This window comes from Dicentrarchus labrax, unplaced genomic scaffold (assembly GCF_905237075.1).
Source record: "Dicentrarchus labrax unplaced genomic scaffold, dlabrax2021, whole genome shotgun sequence".
NCBI classification, from domain to species: domain Eukaryota; kingdom Metazoa; phylum Chordata; class Actinopteri; family Moronidae; genus Dicentrarchus; species Dicentrarchus labrax.
In genome coordinates, this window is record NW_026136710.1 from 25,121,855 (window position 1) to 25,148,266 (window position 26,412).

Below are 26,412 nucleotides of genomic sequence, written 5' to 3' on the forward strand. Positions count from 1 at the left end.
TAAGTAAAAGAAAAATCTGTTTATTAACAAAATAACTTTACTTGAATGGGGTGCAATATGTACACATCAAAATCAATACAACACAGAACAATGATAACAATAACAATAAAACAGCAGAACTATTAAGTATAATAAAATAATCCAACAATGTATAAAAATACAGTGGCTTGATTTATTTATTTTTTTCTTCTGTTTCTTTTTTTTTTAATTTTTACTTGTTACCTTTTCCTAAGTTTCATAACTTTAACAGTGATGATCTGTGAACCTGTAGAAACTATAAAGCTAAACACAGATTAAGTATTTAAAACCAGTATTAACATATCAGAACAGACAGAAGTGAAAAGAACGTCATTCCTGTTGCTGGTACTTGCTTGTCTACTTTGTACTTTGTTGTTTTTACAGGTTATCTACTCCACGGATCCTCCTGGCCAGCTGAATGTCACGGGGGAACACGGTGACCCGCTTGGCATGGATGGCACACAGGTTGGCGTCTGAGAATAGCATGACAAGGAACGCCTCTGCTGCCTAGGAGGACGAGGAGAAGGAACAAAACCACGTGAATTTAAATCAAAGAAATTACAAACTATGTCAGCACTAACATGACCAGATATTTAGCCTGCTAGATATTTTTTGGGCCCTAAACGGGACTGTTTTCTTAATCCCGCTCCCACTGGATTTCTGACGATTACCATCTGCTCCTGCTATGTGCTTTTCCACTCCCACAAACAATATGACCATTCATGTCCACACAATAGAGATTTTGTGTTTTCTCCTGTCCCATGGGTTAAATTTTTTTATTTTACTGTCAGTAACAACTGAGGAATTTCTCCAGATGTCAGGCTTGCCTTGCTTTGCTTTTGTTTTATAAAAACACGCTTTAATCTTCTGGTCAACTTCATTTGTTGTACATCTCCATCCTTTGGGACCTGCAGTTTATTTTTTGACCTCCCGCCCACAGCGAAGTCAAAACCGCCTACCCGTCTAAGTTAGGGATGTAACGAGAATCGATCCAATCCAATCCAATCCAACATTATTTGTTAAGCACTTTAAAACAACCAAAGTTGACCAAAGTGCTGTACAGGAGAATAAATAAGACATCATAAATAAAAGACATAACAGCTCACATGAGGCGCAAAATTACATATAATACAACAATAAAATGAAAAGACATAAAACATGAGTAAAAGTAATAACCACGCAATAAAAAGCAATCAAAATAAGAAATTAAATCAAGTAAATAAAGTCAACATCTTACTAGGTGTCAATGGCCACAGAGAAGAGATGGGTTTTAAGACTGGTTTTAAAAACAGACAGAGAAGAGGCCTGTTTACCGTGCAGAGGCAGATCATTCCATAATTTAGGAGCAGACACAGCAAAGGCACGGTCCCCTCTGAGCTTCCACTTAGTTTTAGGCACACTCAGGAGCAGCTGATCATCTGACCTGAGGGGGCGGACGGCTATATAGGGGTGTATAAGCTCAGAGAGGTAGGGCGGGGCAAGACCATTCAGGGATTTAAAAGCAAATAAAAGAATTTTAAAATGGATCCTAAATTGAATAGGCAGCCAGTGGAGTGAGGCTAAAATGGGAGAAATGTGCTCATGTTTACGTGTGCCAGTTAAAAGAGGTGCGGCAGCATTCTGTACCATCTGGAGACGGGCGATGGAGGACCCATTAACCGCCACATACAGTGCATTACAGTAATCCAGCCGAGTGGTAACAAAGGTGTGGATTACCGTCTCAAAGTGCTGCCTTGATAGAATTGGCTTTATTTTGGCCAGCTGCCTCAAATGGAAAAAGCTTGATTTGACAACAGCCTTGATCTGACTGTCAAACTTAAGCTCAGTGTACACTTTAACCCCTAGGTTTGTGATGCTAGGTTTAATATACTGGGCCAAGGAACCCAGATCTACAGGGGGGGGGTCCCTGTGGTGCCACCAAAAACCATCACTTCCGTCTTTTTATCATTGAAATTTAAAAAGTTCAGAGCCATCCAGGCCTTTATGTCGTCGAGGCACTTAAGCAGCAGTCTGACAGAGTATTCATTTTTCTTTTTAAGAGGTACATAAATCTGACTGTCGTCTGCGTAACAGTGGAATGAAAAGCCGTGCTTCCTAAGTATGGAACCAAGTGGGAGCAAATAGAGAGAGAAAAGGAGAGGGCCAAGAACTGAGCCCTGTGGGACCCCACACGAGAGAGGAGCAGAGGAGGATACAGAGTCACCTAGGCTGACACAGAAAGTTCGATCAGCCAAGTACGACCTGAACCACTCCAGTGCTATGCCCCTGATACCCACCCACTGCTTCAAACGTGAGATCAGTATTTCATGATCTACTGTGTCAAATGCAGCAGTTAAATCTAAAAGCACAAGGATAACACAGTCACCAGAGTCAGTAGCTAAAAAGATATCATTAAAAACTCTTAAGAGAGCTGATTCTGTGCTGTGCACGGTTTTAAAACCAGATTTGAAAACCTCTAGAATATTATGTTCTTCCAGAAAGGCCATTAATTGACTGCACAATCTTCTCCAGGATTTTTGAAAGGAAAGGCAGTTTGGAGATAGGCCTGAAATTAGCAAGAACTGCAGGATCTAGAGCAGATTTTTTAATCAGAGGTTGTACTACTGCATGTTTAAATTTTTCAGGGACCACACCTGAGGTCAGATTGCTATTTATGACTGCAATAACAGATGGTCCTACAGTGGGGAAAACCTCCTTAAATAGTCGAGGGGGGACAGCATCATTTGGAGAACCTGAGGGCTTCAAATGACCAACAACCTCCTGTAAAAAGGAAAAAGTCACAGGCTCAAACTGGTCAAAATCAGCAGAGCAGGGGACAGAGATTGAGGGGTCATAAGCTGAAGGTGAGATTTGAGCCCTAATTGAAGTGACCTTATCAATAAAAAAGTGAAGGAAGTTTTCACACACAGCAGGGGACGCCTCCATACAGGCAGTCTGTGGGGCATTCAGAAGTGAGTCAATAGTGTTAAACAAAACACGAGGCTTGTGACAGTTTGACAGGATAATATCTGAGAAATGTTTTCTTTTAGCATCTTTCACAGTTTTTTGATAATGACGCCAGCAGTCCATTAACATTTGAAAAGACACCTGCAGTTTGTCCTTCTTCCACTTGTGCTCAGCTCTACGGCACTCACGTCTGACCGCATGAGTCGTGTCATTTAGCCAGGGCTCAGATTTAGTTTTAGGCTGCATGGATTTTAATGGAGCCACAGTGTCTAAAACAGTTTGGCAGGTGGAGTGAAACAATGAGCTAAGCTCCTCTGTACTGCATACAGACTCAGGAAAGATGGAGTTCTGACTGAAAGAAACCGAGAACTGAACAGCAGTGGAAGGGTTAATAATGCGACAGCGCCGAGCAGCAGCGCAAGGTTTAACTGTATGACAGGCAAGAGCAGCCTCAAATAATACAGGCATATGATCAGAAAAACACTGTGTCACATATCTCTAGGTTAAAAACGGGCAAACCATATGATAAGACAAGATCAAGTGTGTGCCCGTGTTCTTGTTTGGGTCCAGACACAGATTGCACAAGATTAAAAGAATCAATGAGGTTTAAAAAACCCTTTGCCATTGGCTTATCAGGACAACACACATGAACATTAAAATCCCCAACAATAAGAACACGGTCATATTTAGGCATGATTTCAGCCAGGAAATCAGAGAAGTCATTTAAAAAATCCTTATTGTACTTGAGAGGCCGATAGACCACAGCACACAACACTGTGTGAGAGCGACCAAGCTCAAATAAGCTCAGTTCAAAGCTGGTGAAAGAGGATGACAGCAATAGCTGCTTACATTTATAATGACTCTTATAGACAGTCGCTATTCCTCCTCCTTGGCCCGACATCCGCGGGGAGTTAAAGTAGCAGCAATCATGGGGTAAAAGTTCAGTGAAAGCGCTGGATTCACCAACACTCAGCCATGTCTCAGTCACACAGAGGAAATCCAATCCTTGGGATGTGAAGAAATCCTTTAAGACAAAAGTCTTGTTCGCTAGTGATCTAGCATTTACCAGGCCAATCCTGGCAGGAACCGGAGGGGCCGCGGCGTTGGCTGTCTGTGGAGCCCGGCACAGAGGCCGCAAGTTGCGGTGATTCACCCCGCACCAGCGGGGATGAGGAGAGCAGGGGGTGACATTGGAGTCCGGTATCTGCTCAATGATTGCAGGGATGTAGGGTTTAAACCTCCTCTTCATCATCCTCCGCTTAACTCCCGCTCTGCAGCCTCGCCGTCTCCTCCTCAGCTCCTCCGGTATGGAGGGTCTCTCTCCAGTCAGGATGCTAGGGTACCTCAGGGCGATGATCTGGTCGCGGGTGTAAACAATGCGACTCTCCGTCGCCATGGAGACCAGCGTAAACAAAAAATAAGAAGTGCTCAAAAACGCCGAAAAAGTATTTAGGCGACGCGGACAAAGTAATAAGAAAGTAAGAAAACAGTTAAAAATAGCAAAGAAACACAGGCTAAAAACACTGAAAACACACTAAAATTACAACAATGATAGGAGCTGCAATGACAGGCTGCCGTTGTCACCGGCGCCATTCTGGAATCTCTATAATATTCAATACGGGTGGCAATGGCGCAGAGGAAGAGCAGGTCGTCCACTAATCAGAAGGTTGTTGTTTCGATCCCTGGCTCCTCCCGCCACATGTCATAGTATCCTTGAGCAAGATACTGAACCCCAAATTGCTCCCGATGCTGTGCATCGGTGTGTGAATGTGTATGAATGGATGATGTAGTTTCCGTTCGATGGCCTTTGGGTGAATGTGTGTGAAAGGTTGAATGTGGCACGTAGTGTAAAAGCGCTTTGTGTGGTCGGAAGACTAGAAAGGCGCTATGCAAGTACAGGTCCATTTACCATTTACTTTTCGTACCAATCACTACTTTTTGAAAACTTGACGGTACTTGTTTTTTTTACAGAACCTCTTGATTTTCATTTCAGTGCCCATGTTAACATGTCAGAACAGCACTGTGTCATCTGGAGATTCGGTAATGTGTTGTTATCTGTCTAAACCGAATATAAATGAAATTTCTAATGAAATTAACTTTTTATTATTAATGGCCAATATCACTGGCAAATTCAGAGTAGACAGATATCGTTGCCAATAGCAGCAATTCTGTCTGTGTGGACACACATGCAGGCCACAGCAGTTCAGCCATGTAGCCGTCACACATACACCGCATTCCAAACTATTATGCAAATGATATTTTTCACAGGTTTTCCTAAATAGTCGATGCAAATGACAGTCAGTATAATTTTCAAGTCATCAACCATTAGAGTGTAATACAAATTTTATTGAACAAATCCCCTAATGATAACAGATTTTTTTTTTTTCTCAAAATGCACTGTTCCAAATTATTATGAAAGAGAGATCAAAACATTTTAAAGGTTGTAAAGAGAACTAAAATGGTAATTTGTTGAATTTGCAGCATCAGGAGATCATATTTACAGAAATAAAAGCTATTTCAATCAAAAAAATCTTAACAGGCCAAGTTACATGTTAACATAGGACCCCTTCTTTGATATCGCCTTCACAATTCTTGCATCCATTGAACTTGTGAGTTGTTGGAGAGTTTCTGCTTGAATATCTTTGCAGGATGTCAGAACAGCCTCCCAGAGCTGCTGTTTTGATGTGAACTGCCTCCCACCCTCATAGAGCTTTTGCTTGAGGATGCTCCAAAGGTTCTCAATAGGTTGAGGTCAGGGGAAGATGGGGGCCACACCATGAGTTTCTCTCCTTTTATGCCCATAGCAGCCAATGACACAGACGTATTCTTTGCAGCATGAGATGGTGCATTGTCATGCATGAAGATAATTTTGCTACGGAAGGCATGGTTCTTCTTTTTGTACCATGGAAGAAGGTGGTCGGTCTGAAACTCTACATACTTTGCAGAGGTAATTTTCACACCGTCAGGGACCCTAAAGGGACCTACTGGCTCTCTCCCCATGATTCCAGCCCAAAACATGATCCCGCCACCTCCTTCTGACATCGCAGCCTTGTTGGGACATGGTGGCCATTCACCAACCATCCACTACTCCATCCATCTGGACCATCCAGGGTTGCACGGCACTCATCAGTAAACAACACGGTTTGAAAATTAGTCTTCAAGTATTTCTGAGCCCACTGCAACCGTTTCTGCTTGGGAGCATTGTTTAGGGGTGGCCGGATAATAGGTTTATGCACACTTGCAAACCTCTGGAGGATCCCACACCTTGAGGTTTGCGGGACTCCAGAGGCACCAGCAGCTTCAAATACCTGTTTGCTGCTTTTCAATAGCATTTTAGCAGCTGCTCTCCTAATCCTACGAATTTGTCTGGCAGAAACCTTCCTCATTATGCCTTTATCTGCATGAACCCGTCTGTGCTCTGAATCAGCCACAAATCTCTTCCCAGTACGATGATCACGCTTAAGTTTTCTTGAAATATCCAATGTTTTCATACCTTGTCCAAGGTATTGCACTATTTCACGCTTTTCAGCAGCAGAGAGATCCTTTTTCTTTCCCATATTGCTTGAAACCTGTGGCCTGCTTAATAATGTGGAACATCCTTCTTAAGTAGTTTTCCTTTGATTGGGCTCACCTGGCAAACTAATTATCAAAGGTGTCTGAGATTGATTTCAATGATCCAAAGAGCCCTGAGACACAATACTATCCATGAGTTTAATTGAAAAACTAAAAATTAAATGTTTATGACACTTAAATCCAATGTGCATAATAATTTGGAATGCGGTGTAGGTAGAGGCAGGCAGTGTGGCCCTAGCATCAGCCATTTTGAGTATGCTTACCACAAGTAAATACTGCCCACTGAATTGTCTGCACTGCTAAGAATGACAATTAACCCCGTGGTGGAGACAACTGCTTACCTCCTGCAGGGCCATCAAAGCATAGATCTGCCACCTGAGAGCATCTTTGGAAAAACTCTGGCACACCTCACGAACCTGAACCAAGAAGAGAAAAGAGATTATGGAGTTAATTTAATTTGCAAAACTGCCTGTAACTTTCACCAGGGTTCGAAATTAACCATGGCCCAATGGCCTGTGTGAGTAACGTTACTCTGTGGCCACCAAAGTTTATCCAAAGTTGGAGTACAGCTGTTACTGTGTGTTTCGCTTGCATTACGTTACTATGGCGTCTTGTATGGAGCCATTATTGGAGCAAAACTATTTACAAATGTGTGTGGAGAGTTGTGTAACTGCATCTCAATCTGTGTGTGAGTAATCAGATCTGTGAATGTGTAAAATAATCTGTAAATATGTAAAGATAGTGTAAAGACTTTGTACACGTGTGGACAAATCTGTAAATGCGTGGACAAATCTGTAAGTGCAGCAAGTATTTGCTCAAAGAGCTGGAAATACAGAAATATCAGTTACAACTCAGGTGGGACTCTCAATTGGAAGTCCTTTTACACATGAATTTTGCTACATTTCTACCGTGACAGATCTGCAAATGTGTGTGGAGACCTGTGTGTGTCTGAGGAGAGATTTGTTACGGTGGGGTCAGCTCCGGGGTGCCAGGAGGCAAACCCTGCAAGTAAACCACCTCGGCTTCCCTGTTATCAGACTGGTCTCCATCGGTCCTGGGTCGGCCCTATTCACACACGGATTGTAAACACACATTTGCAGATTCCTGTACACATTTACAGATCTGATTATGCACACACAGATTGAAATACAATTACACAACTCTCCACACACATTTGTAAATAGTTTTGTTACAATAATAGCTCCATAGTCTCCAGCCATCACCATCATTTGTCTGATTGCTACGATACTCTACCCCGCAGCTCTGAAACATAGCTGGGAGACCTCCAGTTTTAAGTTATTTTAAGTGTCATTGACTTGTATCATTAAGCTCTAATTCTGCTGTACAAGATGATGCGCAGTAACTTTTAAGGTCCCATGAAGTCAAAATTGATGTGTAATTGTAATTTTTTAGATGATTTCGGGCAACAGAAAAACTAGGAAAAAATGTTGATGACTCCCCTGCACCAGAGCCGGCGCTATGGGATGTCACTAGAACTTCGGTACCAAGTTGTTACCAAAATTCTAAAAACTTGACGGTACTCGTTTTTCTACAGTACCATAGCTACAGAGAAGTTATTTTTTCTGACCTGGTGGTGCATCATACTATTCTAAATACTACAGGAAGAAGAGCATGTAGAAGACAGCGACAAGTGCAGCTGTACAGGTGATTTACTCGCAAAACTATGTGTGCAGTGATCCATGTTGCCAACTCTCTCCTCCATGTCTCTGTCACTGTGCTGTGCTGTGCTGTGCTGTGTGTGTGTGTGTGTGTGTGTGTGTGTGTGTGTGTGTGGGGTAGGAGCTCAGCCTTTTAGTCTCAGTTTCAAATGAGTTCTATTAAATAAATGCATGAAAAGTAGTAGTCATGTACAGTTATATTAACTACGGTTATTAATTATCCAAAACCGAGATAAAAGCAGCTGACTTTTCCCCAAGGCATCTCCTTGCGTAAAAGCAGCAGACTTTGTGATATATTTTACTATAACCCACGACAATCAACAGTGCAACAATCAGAGACAATATGATCATTGGTCCAAAGAAAGAAAAAGCAGCGAACCGGCAACAGGGTCTTGGATCTGACCACATGGGTCAGCCATCGCTCCCCTGTGCATTGCAATTTGTTGTGTGGGGCTGCATAATAAGTATTTGAATTTATTAAAGCATTCAGCAGTCTCTCAGGCTAAAAAAATAATTAGACCAAAAGTGAAGCCATACCATTAAATCATAGTACATACATTACAGATCTTGGACCAGTGCATTTTAGCTGGAAAGCTTTTTTTCAGTTCCTTTGTATATTCCAAAATCTTGGTTTGATAATATAAACAGAATGTCCTCATATTTTTTTGTGGAAGGACAAAAAGCCCAGAATTAATTGGCAAAAATTATTACTGAGAGATAGAGGGGGTCTTGGAATCCCGGATGTGTATTTGTCTTGCATTTAACGCCAGATTCCCTTTAATGTGGGGCTATAAAAAGGACAGAAGCATAGGTAGTTGGGATTGGCTGGAGGAGTGCCTTGTAAAGGACATGAATAAATCAATTGCATTATCATCACTGTAGTATCATCTAGTTCCACCTACAAAGCTAGATAATAGTATTGTTAAGTTCTCATGTAACATTATTAAAAAAGTTCATAAAAATTGACATAGAAATTTCTAGCTTCCTGTCTAATATGCCATAATACTATTTTTAAAGCGGCAGGGAACCCGCTGTCTAACACATGGCAGCATCACAATATTAAAGACATTTTTAAAATTGTAGAGAATTTGGATTATATCCTTTGAGGAGCTTAGAAGGCCAATTCATAACAGAAGTTATCTCAGGACACTTTTCAAACTCCTTAAACATTTACAGAGACCCAACAGTACCACCATGAGCAAGAACTTGGCGACGGGGGCAAGGAAAAACTGCCTATTAAGAGGCAGAAACCTAGGACAGATCCTTCGGCTCTAGGTGGGTGGTCATCTGCCTCGACCAGTTGGGGTGAGAGAGAGAGAGAGAGAGAGAGAGAGAGAGAGAGAGAGAGAGAGAGAGACGCACAGCAACAACAGTAGCAACAACTATACTAATAGTAGTGACTGATGATGATGAACATTAAATTTCGTTGTACCTGTGACAATGACAATAAAGATCTATTCTATTCTATTCTACTGGTTATTTATTTCCACTTCAAGCACTGCTGGTTTTGAGAAAGGAACTGCAGTCTTACCCCCTGACCCTTCCGAGAGCCAATGAGGTTTTTCCTAGTGTTAAAGGAGAAAGCTTGGCCAGTAACACAAGGTGCAGTTATGCTGTGGGTGTGCTAACCAGAGGTGGGATAAGCATTCCCCACCTCACCTTAGGCCATAACCTAAGCAAAAGTACTACCCCACTTTGAAAATACTCCACTACAAGTAAACGTTCTACATTCTAAACCTTACTAAGGTAAAAGTATCTAAATATTATAGCAAAATGTACTAAAAGTAAAAGTACAAAAAGTAAAAGTACTTCACTGAGCATTAAAATGTTCCCTGTCATTATAGCTGATGTTAACTGGATTGGTTAGCTTGGATTAAAATTACTGCTGCATTACTGTAGATGTTGCATTTTACTGCTTTAGAGGTTGGTTCAGTTAATTTCAAATACTTTATATTACATATACTGCTGGGTAGCTTAATCTACAGCAATACATCACATTCTAAAAGAACATCATATGTTTGCACTAGGCTGTATGTGTGAGAGGGTGAGAAGGTGACACTCCTCAAGGTCTGCTGCTGTTGGACTCACCAGACGAGAGAAAGGTCCTTTCCTGAGCAGAAAACCTGTGCTCTTCTGGTACTTGCGGATCTCCATCAAGGCCCTGGTTCCTGGTCGAAACCTTCTCTTCTTGGGAGACACAGGATGATGCTCTGGAAAACAGATGAGCGTGCTTGAGTGTTTGTTGTGATGGCAAGGCAGGTTGGCTTTCCTCAAAAAGAATGAGGGTCAAATATTCTACCAAACACCAGAGGGACATTGTAAAGTTAGTAATCAATGTACTGATATGGTGATGCCCATGTGAATTTTGTGTAGTGAGGAAGTCAGATGAGAATCTGCTGACAGTCAATTCAAAGTTACACTGTAACATTAAAGGACCATTGTACTGAGGAAGGACTAAGGCACTAAGTATAAATACTTAATAATAAATACACAAAAAATAAATACACTTGAATTGTCAGGAGGTCACCAATTGTTCTTCTGTTTCCTTGATGATATGCACTGATCGGTCATAACATTACGACCACCTGGGCACCCTGGTGGTCATAATGTTATGGAGCCCCATATGCAACAAACTGCGATGCACTGTGTGTTCTGACATCTTTCTATCAGAAACAGTATTACATTTTTCAGCACTCTGAGCTACAGTAGCTCATCTGTTAGTTCGGACAACAAGGAGCAGCCTTCGCTCCCCACGTGCAACAGTGAGCCTCGGCCATGACCAGTGGCTGGTCCGGTTCACTGCCTTTCCTTCCCTGGACCACTTTTTATAGGTACTGACCACTGCAGACCCGGAACACCCCACAAGAGCTGCAGTTTTGGAAATGCTCTGATCCAGTCGTCTACCTATCACATTGTGGCCCTTGTTAAAGTCACTCAAATCCTTACACTGCCCATTTTTCCTGTTTCTAACGTATCAACTTGAGGACAAAATGTTTAGTTGCTGCCTAATATATCCCACCCACTGACATGTGCCATGATAACCGGATAATCAGTGTTATTCACTCCTGCCTTGCAGTGACTTATTTCTGAGAATTTAATCATTAGCTCAAAGGTCAGTCCCACTACATAATTCACTCTTACCTGAAATTCCACTCCGTCTTGGGGACTTGGGTTTGGAACCGGGGGTTCCCGAGGCGAACAGGGGTGGGCGACGTTGAGGGGTTTTGCCCTTCCGGCGACTGCTAGCTGAATCGCGACGCATCACCTCCAACACACAGGTCAGGACCACAAAAGGAAAAATACTGCAGCCAAGGTATCACTGGGAAAGACTGAGGAGACAAACAACCAAAAAACAAACCTTTAAATCAACTCTTTACAGGAGATGGATACTTTTTATGGATAATTGTCTTCCATGGAGAGTTCTAAGGTCATGTCAGCCACAGAACATGGACCTTGAAGCTCAAGAGTCTCCACAGGTCTATCGACCCATCAACAATGAAACACTAACTTATTAAAGGGACATTGTGTAGTGTTTTAAGTATTTTATAAGCTAAAATCAATGTCTTCATTCATAAATGTGTCCTCATTGGTGTAAAATTACCTCTGCCAATGATCTGACTTATCCTCTTAAGCGAAGAATTTCTTATCAGTATATACATTGGACGGGCAAGTCCATAGAGGCTTCCATGTCGTTCCGCCATTTTGAAAAACTACAATCGCTGTGAGGGACATAAAGCACTAGCCTACCTGTCTAGCTAATCCACAACGCGTTTTTGTTCAGAGCCAGCGTCACGTGACTGAAACCAGCTATAACGGAGAAGGAGATCAGTGAGAGGCGCTTGTCACTGCCCCAGCACATTTGAAAGTCTGCACTGCACTTTAGTTAATAATGGAGGATCATACTTATGCCGAGCCACAGGAGAAGGAATCCTCGTCGCCAAAAAAGCGAAAAAGGGAATTAAAAAGGCAATGTGACCGGCGAATTCAAAAAACAAGGGTAAACATCGGGGTAGCTTTTCCCAGGTGGAAATAGCTAATGAAGGAGAAAGACTTTCAAAGGGACGCTGAAGTTGCCTGCTTTCTCCTCGACAGGTAGGCTTCTTGGTACATAACGGCTACCGTAGTTGCAATACACATTTGAAAACGCGAGGCACTAGAGAGCACTATTCGTTTGAATGCAAAATACAATTTCACAGCTAGATGGGAGAAATTCCTACACAATGTCCCTTTAAGGATGTATAACATATAAGCTTGTATAAGTAGTGCTGAAATGATTATTAGATAAATGTAACAACAATTCTGATAATCAATTAATCATGAAGCAAAAATGTCAAACATTCTCCACTTCCAGATACTAATGTGTGAATATATATGTTTTTGCTTAGATGGAGTAGAGTGATTTTCCTATATATCCAGAGCAAAACTACAAACAATACATGAAGGGCAGAAATAGGCCAATACCCACTATCACTAAGAAGGGCAATTAACTGTTGGACACACTTAAAACTATGTGACCCCTCTCGTAGCATTACCAAGCCGTGCAATGCCAAGAGCAGAGGAGTAATAGGGTTCCGCTTACCCAACTGATCCTGAGATTCTTAATCCACAGGTCCACAAACCTGCTCTATTCACACACCACAGGAACAGACGTATCACAAATCAGACTCGATCAAATTACAAATCAGTTAAAACTAAATTACATACCCTATTGGAAAACACAAACAAAAGCACAGAGCAAAATCTGGCTCTAAATTGACAGTACACCACATAGTGTTTGAGCATGGTGACTGATCAACAACTAAAAAGAACCTTGACCAAATACAGACTGAGCGAACACAGCCTTGCTATTGAAAAAAGGGGAGACACAGGAAAACCTAGCTCCCTGTAGAGCAAAGACTGTGCTGTCATTCAGTGAACCTGAAACAAAGCTACATTTCCTCAACCAATGTGTAAAATATAAACATCTTAGAGAAACATATTTTAATAAATCTGAATTAATAACAAAAAGGTTTTCTTAACCTATTAGATGAAGAAAAACTACCAGCCCTGTTAGGGGAGGACTCTGCTGCCTGCCATTAACTAAGGGACAGTGAGTGACATTCACTCTACATATGTTGTTGCATTTATATTCAATGATTACTTATTTTGTCTTGTAGTATGTTTCTTTGCTATAATATGATTTCTAATTAATGTTTCGTTTTTTAATGTCCACAAACAACAAGCCCGAGGTAACCAGTTGTTTTAGATCAACCCCAAACAAAATGTTACCTGCTTGGTGCTGAAGTAACCAATCAATACATGACTCGAGTGGCTGAAAGAAGAGAAACGCAGTAAGGTGCGGATTGTATTAGTTTTCCTCTAGCAAGACTGAAACCAGCTTGATGCAATTTGGCCAAACTTATATTTTATTCAATTTATTTTTTGTGTGTGGCTGTAATGTAGGGCTCACTTATACAACCATATTCGCTACTGTATTTATGAGATGCGACATGAAAATCACCAGTAATATGTCTGTGAATGTGTGACGAATCTGGTGACAGAGACACATCAAATCTGCTGTACACAACATGCGCACGCGTACGGCAACCTGTTAGTTCAAAAACCCGTTGGAATATAACACCGGCATAGATGGGGTGATGGTAATCGATATATTTCTTATATTTAACACCATCGGGGTAAACTAGAGGATTCTCTAATCTCTAAACACCTTCGCCTCTCTTAATCTGTGCGCCAATGTCGACTGCATTTTTCTCGACAAGATGTTGGCGGAGAAGAGGTAACAGTTAACGTTAGTTTATAGGTAACGCCGAGTTAACCACTAACGTAACCTGTTTGGAGAAGTTTTGACATGGAGCGTTAATTACTAAGACAGCATACCTCGGGTTAAATTTGTTCACCTTTTCTAATACGAGTTTATTGCCGTTACCCTAGTAGCGATCAGTTTTTTACTCTCTCTCAAATGTTTTCTCGTCAATACCTCCATAGTTTTTTTTGCTTCCTCACTAAACACAACATATGATATGTGGCCTCATTCGTGATATTACTGGGATACATTTGGTGTAACGTTAAACATTTGTGAGATCACGAAAATACCTTTGAAGATGCAAGCTGCGGAAAATTCTCTCACGTTAAATGTAATGTAATCTAATTAGCTAACTGCTAGCTTTAACTTAACTCCCTAGCTTCCTCGCTTTTACCGTATAATAACTTTTAATTACCAGCTATTTTACGGCCTCATATTAACTCCGCCTTTTTATAAGTTCCCTGAACCAATAAGGTATTGTAAACGTACCTGTAGAGCTGAACAGTATTCCCGAATTTTAGATTTATTTAATAAAATACTGGAAATGGAACTATGTGGTTCTATTACGCCGAGCCGCCACCACACGCACCGTCCCACTGAAAATCAAACGACGCCTGTTCACCAGCTCAACCAACCAGCTTGGAACAAGTGGGCGGGGAAAACTCTGGGAGGGCTTGGTGAGAAATATCACCACTCGCTGAATGGGCGGGGTTGTAAGCAAGAGAATACACATTACAGGGTTCGGTGAAGGTGGTAGGATCTGAAACCAGATTGAAACGCACCGTGAAGCTGGTTAAAAACAGAAGGAAGCTGATGATTTGATAAAGAAAGCAGCCTTTGGAGTACCTTTGTAGAGACTGCAAAATCCACATAGAAAAGGGTCCGTGTATGTTTTGGTCATTGGATTTTCCTTTCAGAAACGGGTATTAAAAAACAGAAAACGAGTGGTTATTTGATTTTCGTTTTAAAATACAAAAATTAAAATTGAAATACAAGGCGTTTTTCTTTTTCATGGTCAAAAAGGGATGAGCGAAATATAAAAAACGATTCGATTTTCAATTTCTATTTCATATAACAAAAAATAAAATCACTAGAAAACAGAAACGGAGAAAAGGCCTGTTTTTTCATATTCTGAGACCGGATGTTGTCATTTACAGGACGGTGCTGTGGAGAAGAAACAGTAGGCTAGTAGACTGCGGTCAATCCAGCCGTGAGTTCGATCTCCGTGGTCAAATCAGCCGCACTTAAATTTAGTGTACAAGTATTCTCAGCATTATGGTAAATGCGGAGAAACAGCGTATTTACTTCCGGTTTTCAAAATAAAGGTATTAAGAACAGTAAGCTATCATTCGAACCTACATTTAAAATAAAATATGTTACATTAAAGTGTTTCATGCGCCTCTGATGGATAAAAAACACGTTATATCAAGTATCTTTACTGCACCAGTGCTCAGTATTTCCAGGCTATGGGTGAAGCATTTTCATTATAACGTTACTTCAATAATGATGCAGTAATCATGACAAAAATCGTCTTATTTTGCAGCTCTACAGCTGTCACACTGAATCTGTAAAAGGGAAAAATAATTAGTTTTAACTTCAAAACACCATTGTACCTACTGTCTCTTCCTCATATATTATTTTTCCCTTTTACAGATTCAGTGTGGCAGCTGTTGCAGGTGGTTCCACATACAGTGCCTACAAATGGACACAGCAGAGCTGCAAAATAAGAAGCATGTGGACTGGAATTGCATTTTGTGTGAAAAGTAAACAAATTAGAATTGTGTAGGATTTTGTGTTTAGTGTTTATATTATCAAGATGTTATTAAACATTTGTGTGAAATTTTGTCATGATTACTGTATCATTATTGAAGTATAATGAAAATGCTTCACCCATAGCCTGGAAATATTGAGCAATATGTTTTTACAGTTACTCAAATATATGAAAATACCACATGGAGGTACAAATATGGACGACTTTTATTGTTGAATTTCTCCAAATTGGTACAGTAAAAATGCTTGATATTAAGTATGCTTGTAGTCTCATATGTGTAATAGTCAAATATACCATCCATAGCCAGGAAACACTGAGCAATATGTTTTTACAGTACCTCAAATATGGTCAAATATGCAATCTCTGGAGGCATAAATATGAGGCTTTTATTTTGGCATTTCTCCACACTGGTGCAGTAAAGATACTTGATATAAAGTGTTTTTTATTCATCAGGGGCACAACACTGTAACATATTTGAATTATAGTTTACGGCTCTAAATACCTTTATTTTGAAAACCGGAAGTAAATACGGCTTTTCTCCGCATTTACCATAATGCTGAGAATACTTGTACACTCGAAATTTAAGTGCGGCTGATTTGACCACGGAGATCGGACTCACGGCTGGATTGACCGCAGTCTACTAGTCTACTGTTTCTTCTACACAGCACCGTCCTGTAAATGACAACATTCGGTCTCAGAATATGAAAAAACAGGCCTTTTTTCCGTTTCTGTTTTCTAGTGATTTTATTTTTTGTTATATGAAATAGAAAATGAAAATCGAATCATTTTTTTAATTTCGTTCATCCCTTTTTGACCATGAAAAAGAAAAACACCTTGTATTTCAATTTAAATTTTTGTATTTTAAAACGAAAATCAAATAACCACTCGTTTTCTGTTTTTTAATACCCGTTTCTGAAAGGAAAATCCAATGACCAAAACATACACGGACCGAAAAGGTCTGGCACCAGGTCTTCTTGATTATACGGGGTGTAAGAAAACTTAAAAAAAATACACATTAGGCCTGTATCTCAGTATTTCGTTAAATACTATATACATAATATATGTATAAATAAATATATAATACAGAATTAAGAACTGTATAAAAAAGGTACAGATCATCTGACAGATAACAAATAACCTGTAACACCAGGAGTATTTTATTGTGTTTTATTCAGTGTCCATGATCTGAACAGATTCGTCGACCACATCCAGAGAAAGTGGAGTTATAGTTTTGGTCAGGATGGCCGTGGTGCCAGGCTTATACCTGTATTGTCCCTCTCTGAAAAAAAGACAGACAAGGAGAAGAAAAAATCTGTGTTATGGTTCTCTGCCAAAACCTCAGGCCATAAATGTACTTTTTATGCAGTTCTAAGCTGTATTTTTATGATACAATTTTCAGATCTTCTTTTTTTTTTTGTCATTTTTAACTAGGGAACTGCTTTATCTGTGGACTATTGGGCTTCCGGTAGAAACCTCTTGAAGGATTAATACTGAAGGCAGGCTGACTGCAACTCCCATGATCCCACGCTCCCACGCTACTTCACAACATCATCAAACTTCCATCTTTTGACATTGTTTTGGTGTGAGCGACCCCCTAGCAGCAGAAACAAACTGTGATGCACAGATCTTTGCATCTCTTTTGAAGGGAGTGGAGTCTCAGACTAATAATATAGAGCTGGAATTCAGCATAATAGGTCACCTTTTTAAGAGAAAGGAACTGGAAGACAAACGACTCTGATAAAAGGTACACATATAATGGCTCACCTTTTTCCCTTCATCGTGGGCTTGTCGTAGCCTCGCAGGTACTCCACCCCAGCTTCAGTGATAACACACAAGTCCACGTTGCTTCCTGAACCCAGGTCACAGAAAATCCCTGCAGCAATGGCGTCATTTACGAGCTGCTTTGCCTCCTCCAGCTGAAAGGAGGAACAAGCGATTCTTATGTACAGTTTCATTTTCAGGGTCAGAAAGGCTGTTGGTTGTACTGCAATTCAGCCTTTTACCTCTTGAAATCCAACAAAAGCACTTACCATCCACATTTACTCATGTCTTACATTCCAAGCAAGCTATACACTGCCAGTGAGGTATTGCAACCTTAATACAGTGTAACAAACTGACTATATATAGATGGAGAAAACAATGTGGGTTTTTTTACACATATTAGATTAGAGTAAACTTTTTTGTCCCTGAGGAGAAATTTGGGTTGGCCTAAAGTGCTATAATATATTACATTTTTTTTTTTTTTAAAACAGGCGACGCAGTGTGGACGTTATCTAAGTGGTACTGTGCTAACACCAATCAGTACTACTGTTAAACCTAAATACTTAAAAAACTCAATCAGACTATCTTGCTCTTGATTCTAATTTTGGTGCTAATACATTTAAGATTTGTATTATAATTTGAGAGACTGATCTTGGCACACCTCAGACCTTTAGTGTGCCCATCACAAGACCCCCTGCAGTTCGCATATCAGCCCCATGTGGGAGTTGATGATTCGGCAATCTCTCCACACAGTCCAGATCTAAGTTGCAGTGCCTGGTACAGACTGCCATGAAGGTGATGGGGAGGACTGAAAAGCTCTCTTCAGTCCATCTATGAGCAGTCTGTACTCAGGCAGGCACAGAGGGTATTGTTGGACCCGTCCCACATCCTTCAAACAGAATACGAGCTCTAGCCTTCTGGCAGAAGGTACAGAATCCCAAAATGCAAACTGAACCGTTTTAAATACTCTTTCGTATCCACCTCCATCAAAATTTTAAATAGATCTGTATGCTGGGGCCTGGAAAGTGTGCAATAACTTGGTGTTTTGTTTGTTTTGTTTTTTATTTGCTTTAATCTTTCATTGGATGTGTCATGAGTGTGTATGTAGCCTATGTGTACGTCTTTAGCTGTTATATGTATTTTATTTGTATTTATTGTCTGTAAGGGCAGCTACTACTATGCACTAAGCACTTTGAGTCCATGACAAATTTCCCCTAGGGGACAAAGTATATTCTAATTCTATTGTGGGGTGTCTGGGAGGGCAGAGGGGAGGCTGAGTACAGGGACCTGGTTGATCACTTTGTGAAGTGATGTGGGGAGAACCACCTGCAGCTGAACGTGGCAAAGACAAAGAAGATGGTGGTGGACTTCAGGAGGAACAAGCCCCTCCCCTCTCCTGTCCTGTCAACATCGGTGGGACAGATGTGGATATGGTGTCGGCGTATAAGTATTTGAGTGTCACACTGGACAACAAACTGGACTGGTCAGCTAACTCAGATTCCATCTACAAGAAGGGCCTGAGCCGGCTTTACTTCCTGAGGAGGCTCAGGACCTTCAATGTCTGCAACAGGATGTTGCAGATGTTTTATCAGTCTGTTGTGGCGAGCACCATCTTCTTTGCTGCGGTGTCCTGGGTTGCGGGAAAAGACGCCAACAGACTGAACGAACTCATTAAGAAGGCCGAGTCTGTTGTTGGCTCTAAGCTTGTCATCCTGGAGGAGGTGGTGGAGGAGAGGATGCTGGCAAAACTGCTGGCAATCATGGACAATCCCTCCCACCCCCTCCACACAACACTGGACAAGCTAAAGGGCAGCTTCAGCAACAGACTCATTCATCCCCGCTGCTCTAAGGAACGATATAGAAAATCGTTCCTCCCCATTGCAATAAGGCTTTCTAATAATAATTGACTCTTAATCAGCTGCTATAACATTATAATTTCCCTTCGGGGATAAATAAAATAAAGTATTTCTATCTATCTATCTATCCATCTATCTATCTATCTATCTATCTATCTATCTATCTATCTATCTATCTATCTATCTCTAGTCACCTATAGATAATGTTTAATGACAACAAACCCTGCAAATATGTTGGGGTTCTCTTTTCTTTTGGGTTTCTGCCTTCTTGTCTTGTTTTTGTATTATGGTTGGTATTTATACATTGTGAAGTCATTTGCAGTGGACCCCATTCTCTATTCTTTATGTAATTTTATGTAATTTTTATCCTATTACACATAAAAGAAAAAGCAGACAGTTAGTCTCACCTCCATGTTTGGTTTGAATCTGTCCTCAAATATAGAGACAGCAGCTGCAGCTCCAGAGCCTAAAACCAGAATCAAACATTAGGATTTGCTTTAATTTTGCTTACTCAGTTTTTTTATATTTTGTCTGATGTTATGGTTGAAATAACAAATGAATGTGAATGTGAAACACCCGTCCAACTTAGTCACACACACGGATCTACACAGTACATTAAGCACATAAGCACGACGTACCCATGGTGAGGAAAGGCAGTTTGTCATAGGAGCCGTGTGGGTAAACACTGAACAGGTGAGCTCCAGTCACATCAACTCCTCCAACAATCAGAGATGAACCGACGTGACCCTGGTACCTGAACAACCAGACAGACAAAACTTGTTGCATTTTCTCTTTCAGTGGGAGGTATAAGGAACAAGTCTGCCTGGACACATGTGGATGTCAATGAACATAGAAACTCAAGAAAACAAAAGACAGAAGAGTTTATGATTATACAAGAAACAGAAACTGAAAAATGCTTAATATATGACCATAAGTGATTTGAATTTTGTATCCTTTATATTTACATTACCCTTTACCTGAACAGCATCTGTTTCAGCTGCCGGGTTACCATGGCAACAAGGGGGGGTCGCCCAGTGTTGAGTGTGTGCAGCTCCACGTTGGATGCCATTATCTGTGTGGTGATCTCTGCGTCTGCAGCCACGCCAGCCCCACAGCAGCTAGAGAACATAGAGGTCATAGTTCATTTTTCCCAATATATGGTCAAATTAGATCACCGTTATCTTGATAACAATGAACTGTTATACAGCCTTTACTGTCTCATTAGGCTGTAAAATGTAATTAAATAAAAGCTCTAAAAGCCTTTATAATCTTTTACATAAAAATGCAGTTACATGTTTTACATACTAATCCTAACCCACTAAATGATCAAATACACTTTTTTAAACATTTGTTTTACTATCATATGCTTAAAGGTCCAGGTCTAGGATTAAGTGGCATCTAATGGCATATAGTGGCAGATCACAACTACCTTGCTTCACCAATTGGGGTAGCTGTGGAAGTAGAGCGGATTGTCCAGTAATCAGAAGGTTGGCAATTTGATCCCTGGCTCCTCCCACTGCATGTTGAAAGATGCTTCTTGTCCAAAGGGACTTTCATTTTTCTCTTACATATAAACGCATACTGGGATAAATTTGGGGTTCAGGGTCTTGCTCAAGGCCACCTAAATACAAGCCCAGGACAAGCTGGGGATTGAATCCCAGATTCAAGTAATGGCCAACCTATTGTAATAGTCCAGTTAAAGTGGGGTTAAATTGAAACTTTCCAGGAGTACAGTAAAAAATTGGCAACAAATGTTATTCTATGTAATCTAGGAGTTTAAAGTAAAGAAAGAATTCTAAATTGTTTTTAATTACTTTAAACTAAAATTTCACACACCCCTTGAACCAATCTTTAAAAAACAAATTGAAATACATTTCATTTCCAGAGTTATACTGGGAATATGAGTGAGGACACAGCCAGGGGTTGTCCTGTTGTGGACCTTTAGTTTTACTCACTAGATATTTGGAGCGATGTAATGAATCTTCATGCAGTTTTTGTCAGCCACCACCATGTCGTCTGTTGCCCTGGTGTCTGCCCCAAGGATCACGCCATCCTGACAGACAAATACAGGAAATACTCACCATATCTGACTGATGTCAAGCGTTTACTTCCTAAACACTAAAACAGAGTCCTAACAGCATATCTTAATAAAAGGAGTAAGTTAACATAACTTAATCCTCCAAAAAATGTATAACACCCATTACCAATTAAAACTAATTCAAAATATATTGTTGGAGTAAAAACTCAAGAAAAGTTGTTTTGAGTGCACCTAAATTGTGCATTATTTAAAGTATTTGTGTTCTAATTCCAGTGTGTTCAATTGACTTGTTTAAGTTAACTTTATATAATTTCAAAAATGCAAGCCCCAATGACCATGGTCAGTCAATGCTGTGTATCTTCAGATTTTTCAATTTTTGTTTTAATTTCAGTTTGTAAATCAACATATTCCCAAGTATACATCCATACCCCGAAGTGTAAAGATTTAAAGTTACATTAAAAAACAAGCACGCTGCTTAAGTACAGCAGTAACAATTAATTAATTGGCAACCATTTCAATAAACGATTAATTGTAATTGTAACAGCTGTTTTGACAGGTTATGTAATACCTGTCAAAATGTCCTTTATTGGAAGAAAATTTGGTATTCAACTTAAATGTTGACATTTGTATAAAGAATGTGCAATTATTCCATCAAATTCTGTTAACACATCTTAAATTCTTGTTACATCTGCCCCTGGGACATCAGCTCCAGCCACTCTCTCTCTGTACCTCTCCCCGTGATTTTGTGATTGTGTGTAGGTGCACCAGAGTCAGGACAGAACCTCAAGCTACAACTCAACTCTGCTCAGCCATCTCCATATTGCCAGATTGTAGATTCTGCTTAAAGTAAATTACAGTTTGTTTTTGCTTTTGGTACCTTGTGTCGGCTTCCCCCTACTTTGTTTGGATAATCAGCAACTAATCAGCTTGAATATTTCTGGACTCTGGATCAGCACACTCGGACTCCTTCTACCCAACTAAGCTCCCAACGTTCTGCTTCAGTTCCTTATTCCAGACAGAGTGTTTCTTTAACCACCTGGTTTCTTTCAGTCTGTTTTTGTATCTCAGTGAAAATGCTGAAGGCAAATCCTCACCTTGTAAACAATGCCAGCGATCGTGGTCCCTGTCTTTCTGGCAATGGGGGCTTTGTAGCCAAGTTCTGACAAACTGGACTCCAACACTACATTCCTGGAAAGAAGGAAGGAAGGAAGGAAGGAAGGAAGGAAGACCGATAATGTTTTTCAAAAACAGCAGTTAAATAGTTATGCTTCAGTTGAAAAATTCCAATCCGTATTCAAACTCAATCATATAGGTATGACATATATTGTGATTTTCTGAATTATATATAATTTATATAATCAAGTGATTAATGTATTGTCTTTGGTAAAAAATAAATGCATTATATTTTATGAGATTATCATATTTTGGATGGACATACAGACATACATACACATTTTACTCTGCAGTGCACTGGGAGAAATGTATACTAATTACATGTGTACAAAAACATTTTAAGTCTGCTTTTAAGAGACAAAATTCCTGCTTTATCTGTATATTTGTTTATAAATCAAGTTGCCTTCGTTGATCTAGTCATACCTTTTATCATTTATCACAGAAATGTGCTTTGTTGAAAGTAAGTATTTTCTACATGGATCTCGCCTTTCAACTGAATGCCTGCTGTTGACAATGCACTAAGCATCAACAGGTAAAAAGTTACAAAAACTGAGTTGATTTGATAAAAATACTTAATACTTTTACTTCAATATTTTTCAACACCAGTAGATTTAGATAATTGAGTAAGATTTTAGAAATGCAACAGTACTTCAGCTTGAGTACAGATTCACAGTACTTCCACCACTGCTGCAGAATGTATCCAGACATGAAGTAAAGGGTTGGAATCAGACCTGGGCCACTGCAGTAAGGACTTGTACATGGGGTGCACGCCCAACCAGGTGAGTTACCAGGGAACCCCAAAGAATACTTAACTGAAATATTCTTTCAACTTTTGCTCTGGTTCAGTCAGAGAAACTGAGGGGAAATGCCACAAAGTTATTTCAAAAGCCTAAAAGATTTGGGGCTTTTGAGAAAACATTTGGGGCTGGAGCCCAATAAGCCACTGCTCTTGCACTTTAGGCAGTTATAGCTACCACTGTGGTAACCAGGGTTTTTTTCTGGAACCTTAGGGCCTTTATTTGACATGTAACTTGATTGTTATATATATATATATATATATATATATATAAATATTTCTTATACTGAATATATTTAAATTTGAAAAATGTAAGCCCATTAAATTAATGAAGAAGTATGTATATATATATATATACATACATATTGCAGCGACCCTGCAGCAATGTTCTGTTATAATGTCAAAAGTTCTGTGAGTTAATGACATGTTTGGGATTGAATGAGTAGGTAGGGGGGCGGGGTGCGAGTGTGAAGGGGATGAGGGCTGTGCGAGTGCGCGCGTGTGTGAGCGAGTTGAGGTGAACGCGAAGGCACAGTTGGAGTTACGGCTAACTTTATGTTCTTGGTTGTCTTGGCGTGGTTACGGCCGACAGTAACCTGTACTGTTACAGCAATAAAAGGTGGTTTGCTGAATAACACAAGCGTCCGGTATACTCAGACTCGACGCAGACACTAATTGCAGTCTTCTCCTGAACAGAGGTGTCGCTAGTGAGGCTACCGACGTTGCTCTCTCTACGCACTAGAAGAAGAAAAAGTTTTTTTGTTTTTCTTTCCAAATCGGTCGCGGAGGTTGTTCCAAATATTCCAGCATATGTCCTCCTCAATTCCAACATTCATGGCGCCATGAATTCCGGCGTCTCTGTGCTCCTTTATTGAAGGATCGTACAGATCGTCCAGCTTCCTGTTTCCGGTTTGTCGCGCGCAGCTGAAAAAAAAAAGTGGTGCGCGACACGGCGCGACCGGGCCAAAATCCTGGCGCGCCAGCGAGATCTACGTCATTTTGACGTCACGTTGTCGCGCGACAGCTCGAGTGCGTCGAGTATACTGGGCGCTTTAAAATTTGGAAGAACCTCCGCGACCGATTTGGAAAGAAAAAAAAATAACCAAAAAACTTTTTCTTCTTCTAGTGCGTAGAAATAGCAAACTCGGTAGCCTTTCCTCACTAGCGACACCTCTGTTCAGGAGAAGACTGCTACTAGTGCCGCGACCACCACGCGCAAGTATAGATAGTCACGGTGCTCCCGTGACGTCACGTTGTCACGCGACAGTTGGTCTGCGTCGAGTATACCGGACGCTTTTAGTCATCTTATCAACAAGTCCTGCCGGACGCTACAATATTAAGTGTTTCACCAACAAAATAATTTTGGCTTCATATCAACATTTAGATCTCCTTGTTCGAAAATCAAATTACAATCACAGTCAATGTCATTCAAAGTATAGCTGTCTGGGACTTGGACGTGGATGATTTCAGTATTTCTAAACTCCATGTTACAGCCCTATATGAACTTAACCGTGTTGGTCTCTGTGCCACAAAGACTTACTTAAAGTACCTTAAGCAACAACACAAGAATGCCATGGTGACATTAAGGTTACTACAGGAGACAAAGAATGATAACAAAACTTATAAATTCACTATAGATCAAGACAGAAAAAGACACACTATAGTATACACCTAATATAGTATTTCCTCCTGAGCACCATTTTAGGCTCAGTAAAAATCGATAGAGTGCTTCTTTACCTGCGACTGTTTTCAAAGCAGAAACCTCCAGTCTGCAGCTCACAGTGCTCCAAACTGTAATACATCTTAACTGTGAAGACAGAGGAGATGAGAAATAAAGTTGATAGCTGATTCTGAATCGAAGATAAAAAGCGTCAGTCTGTGTGTCAGCGCTTTTTACAGGTTGCTTTTGCTTTCGTTTCTTCAGCACAGGCCAAACCTTCCTGCTCTACACTGTAAAAAATATCTACATTGACCAGACATTTATTCTGATATGAGTGTTAAAGGGTGATTTTTCACCAAAAAGCCGACAGGTCAGAGGAGTTAACAAATCCCCATTTTCCCCTAGATTAGTTCATTTTAATACTTTCTTTCTGAAGCGAGACTCAAAGATGATTTTGAATAAAAGAGGTATCTACACCTGTAGTAAATAAAAAAAACAACCCTCCATGTGGCATCATTAATGGAATTAGCTGATTTGTATGAGAGAAAACAAACTGCCATTATAATAATAATAATAATAATAATAAATTTGATTTATAAGCGCTTTTCTAAATACTCACATTATGTTACGAAAATAAACTATTATAAGACTCATGAGCCACTAAAATTTACTGATACTGAAATTTCTTGCAGTGTATTCAAATTTGACAGTGTTAAGATGGAAGCTGATTCATGGATGCCTAAAATGTCGAGTAAGGTGCCACAAAACAAACAAACTTTATGTTAACAATCTAGTTTCACTTTTCTCCTTGCTTTTTAAAATTAAGTCCAACCCTAACGTAAGCAAATTTGTATTTTAAAGACACCAGATTACAATTATATCACACATACTGTCACATTTTGTTTCTTGGTGTTGTTGAAAATCAAATTAGACACTAAATCCACTAAACACTAACACACTAAAACCAGTCAACACATGATAACACTGCATTATGTAATAACCAAGCACCCACATTTTGTAACAATATGCCACAAACAGCACAAACAAAATGTGTAATTTATTTTGTAATAAATAATTAAATATAGTGGCGGTTATAACAAAACTGTAAGAGTTTAACTTTTTATGATGAAAAGGTAATAGGTCACAATCAGCTCATCAGCAGTCACTTCAAGAACCCCAGCTCAGCAGCCATTCATTGCCACATTGTTCTGTCAATGTGTCAGTAGAGTAGTGGCCAGACTACTTTGTAGATTATTTCTAGTGAGCTTTTTGTGAACTTTTTCCCATGCTCCTTCTAACCTGTTTTTTTTCTTGTGCTAACACCTCTGCTCTGCCATA

The 26,412-nt window shown here is 40.1% G+C and overlaps 2 protein-coding genes and 1 long non-coding RNA gene across 4 annotated transcripts; 1 reads left to right on the forward strand and 2 right to left on the reverse strand.

Annotated features, from left to right (window-relative positions):
• On the reverse strand, positions 1 to 17,698 carry LOC127370383 (uncharacterized). 2 transcript variants are annotated; one of them, XM_051412396.1, is made up of 5 exons: positions 17,555 to 17,698; positions 11,358 to 11,545; positions 10,305 to 10,426; positions 6,879 to 6,953; positions 1 to 525 (listed from the first exon to the last, which is right to left on the reverse strand). In XM_051412396.1, exons 2-5 carry the CDS (start codon positions 11,476 to 11,478, stop codon positions 397 to 399), a joined length of 447 nt encoding a protein of 148 aa, XP_051268356.1. In that variant the 5' UTR covers positions 11,479 to 11,545; positions 17,555 to 17,698; the 3' UTR covers positions 1 to 396. The 2 variants fall into 2 exon arrangements, with proteins under 2 accessions (XP_051268356.1, XP_051268355.1); XM_051412395.1 differs by lacking the exon at positions 17,555 to 17,698 and adding an exon at positions 14,509 to 14,915.
• LOC127370397 (uncharacterized) lies at positions 13,838 to 15,863 on the forward strand. The gene is made up of 2 exons (XR_007886228.1): positions 13,838 to 13,992; positions 15,673 to 15,863. It is a non-coding gene; the product is annotated as an uncharacterized LOC127370397 (long non-coding RNA).
• psmb10 (proteasome 20S subunit beta 10) lies at positions 16,943 to 25,350 on the reverse strand. The gene is made up of 8 exons (XM_051412381.1): positions 25,152 to 25,350; positions 22,540 to 22,633; positions 21,363 to 21,460; positions 20,385 to 20,525; positions 20,046 to 20,161; positions 19,815 to 19,873; positions 17,555 to 17,706; positions 16,943 to 17,069 (listed from the first exon to the last, which is right to left on the reverse strand). The coding sequence occupies exons 1-8, from the start codon at positions 25,214 to 25,216 to the stop codon at positions 16,958 to 16,960; spliced, it is 837 nt and encodes a 278-aa protein (XP_051268341.1). The 5' UTR covers positions 25,217 to 25,350; the 3' UTR covers positions 16,943 to 16,957.
• Between the last annotated feature and the right edge of the window lie 1,062 nt (positions 25,351 to 26,412).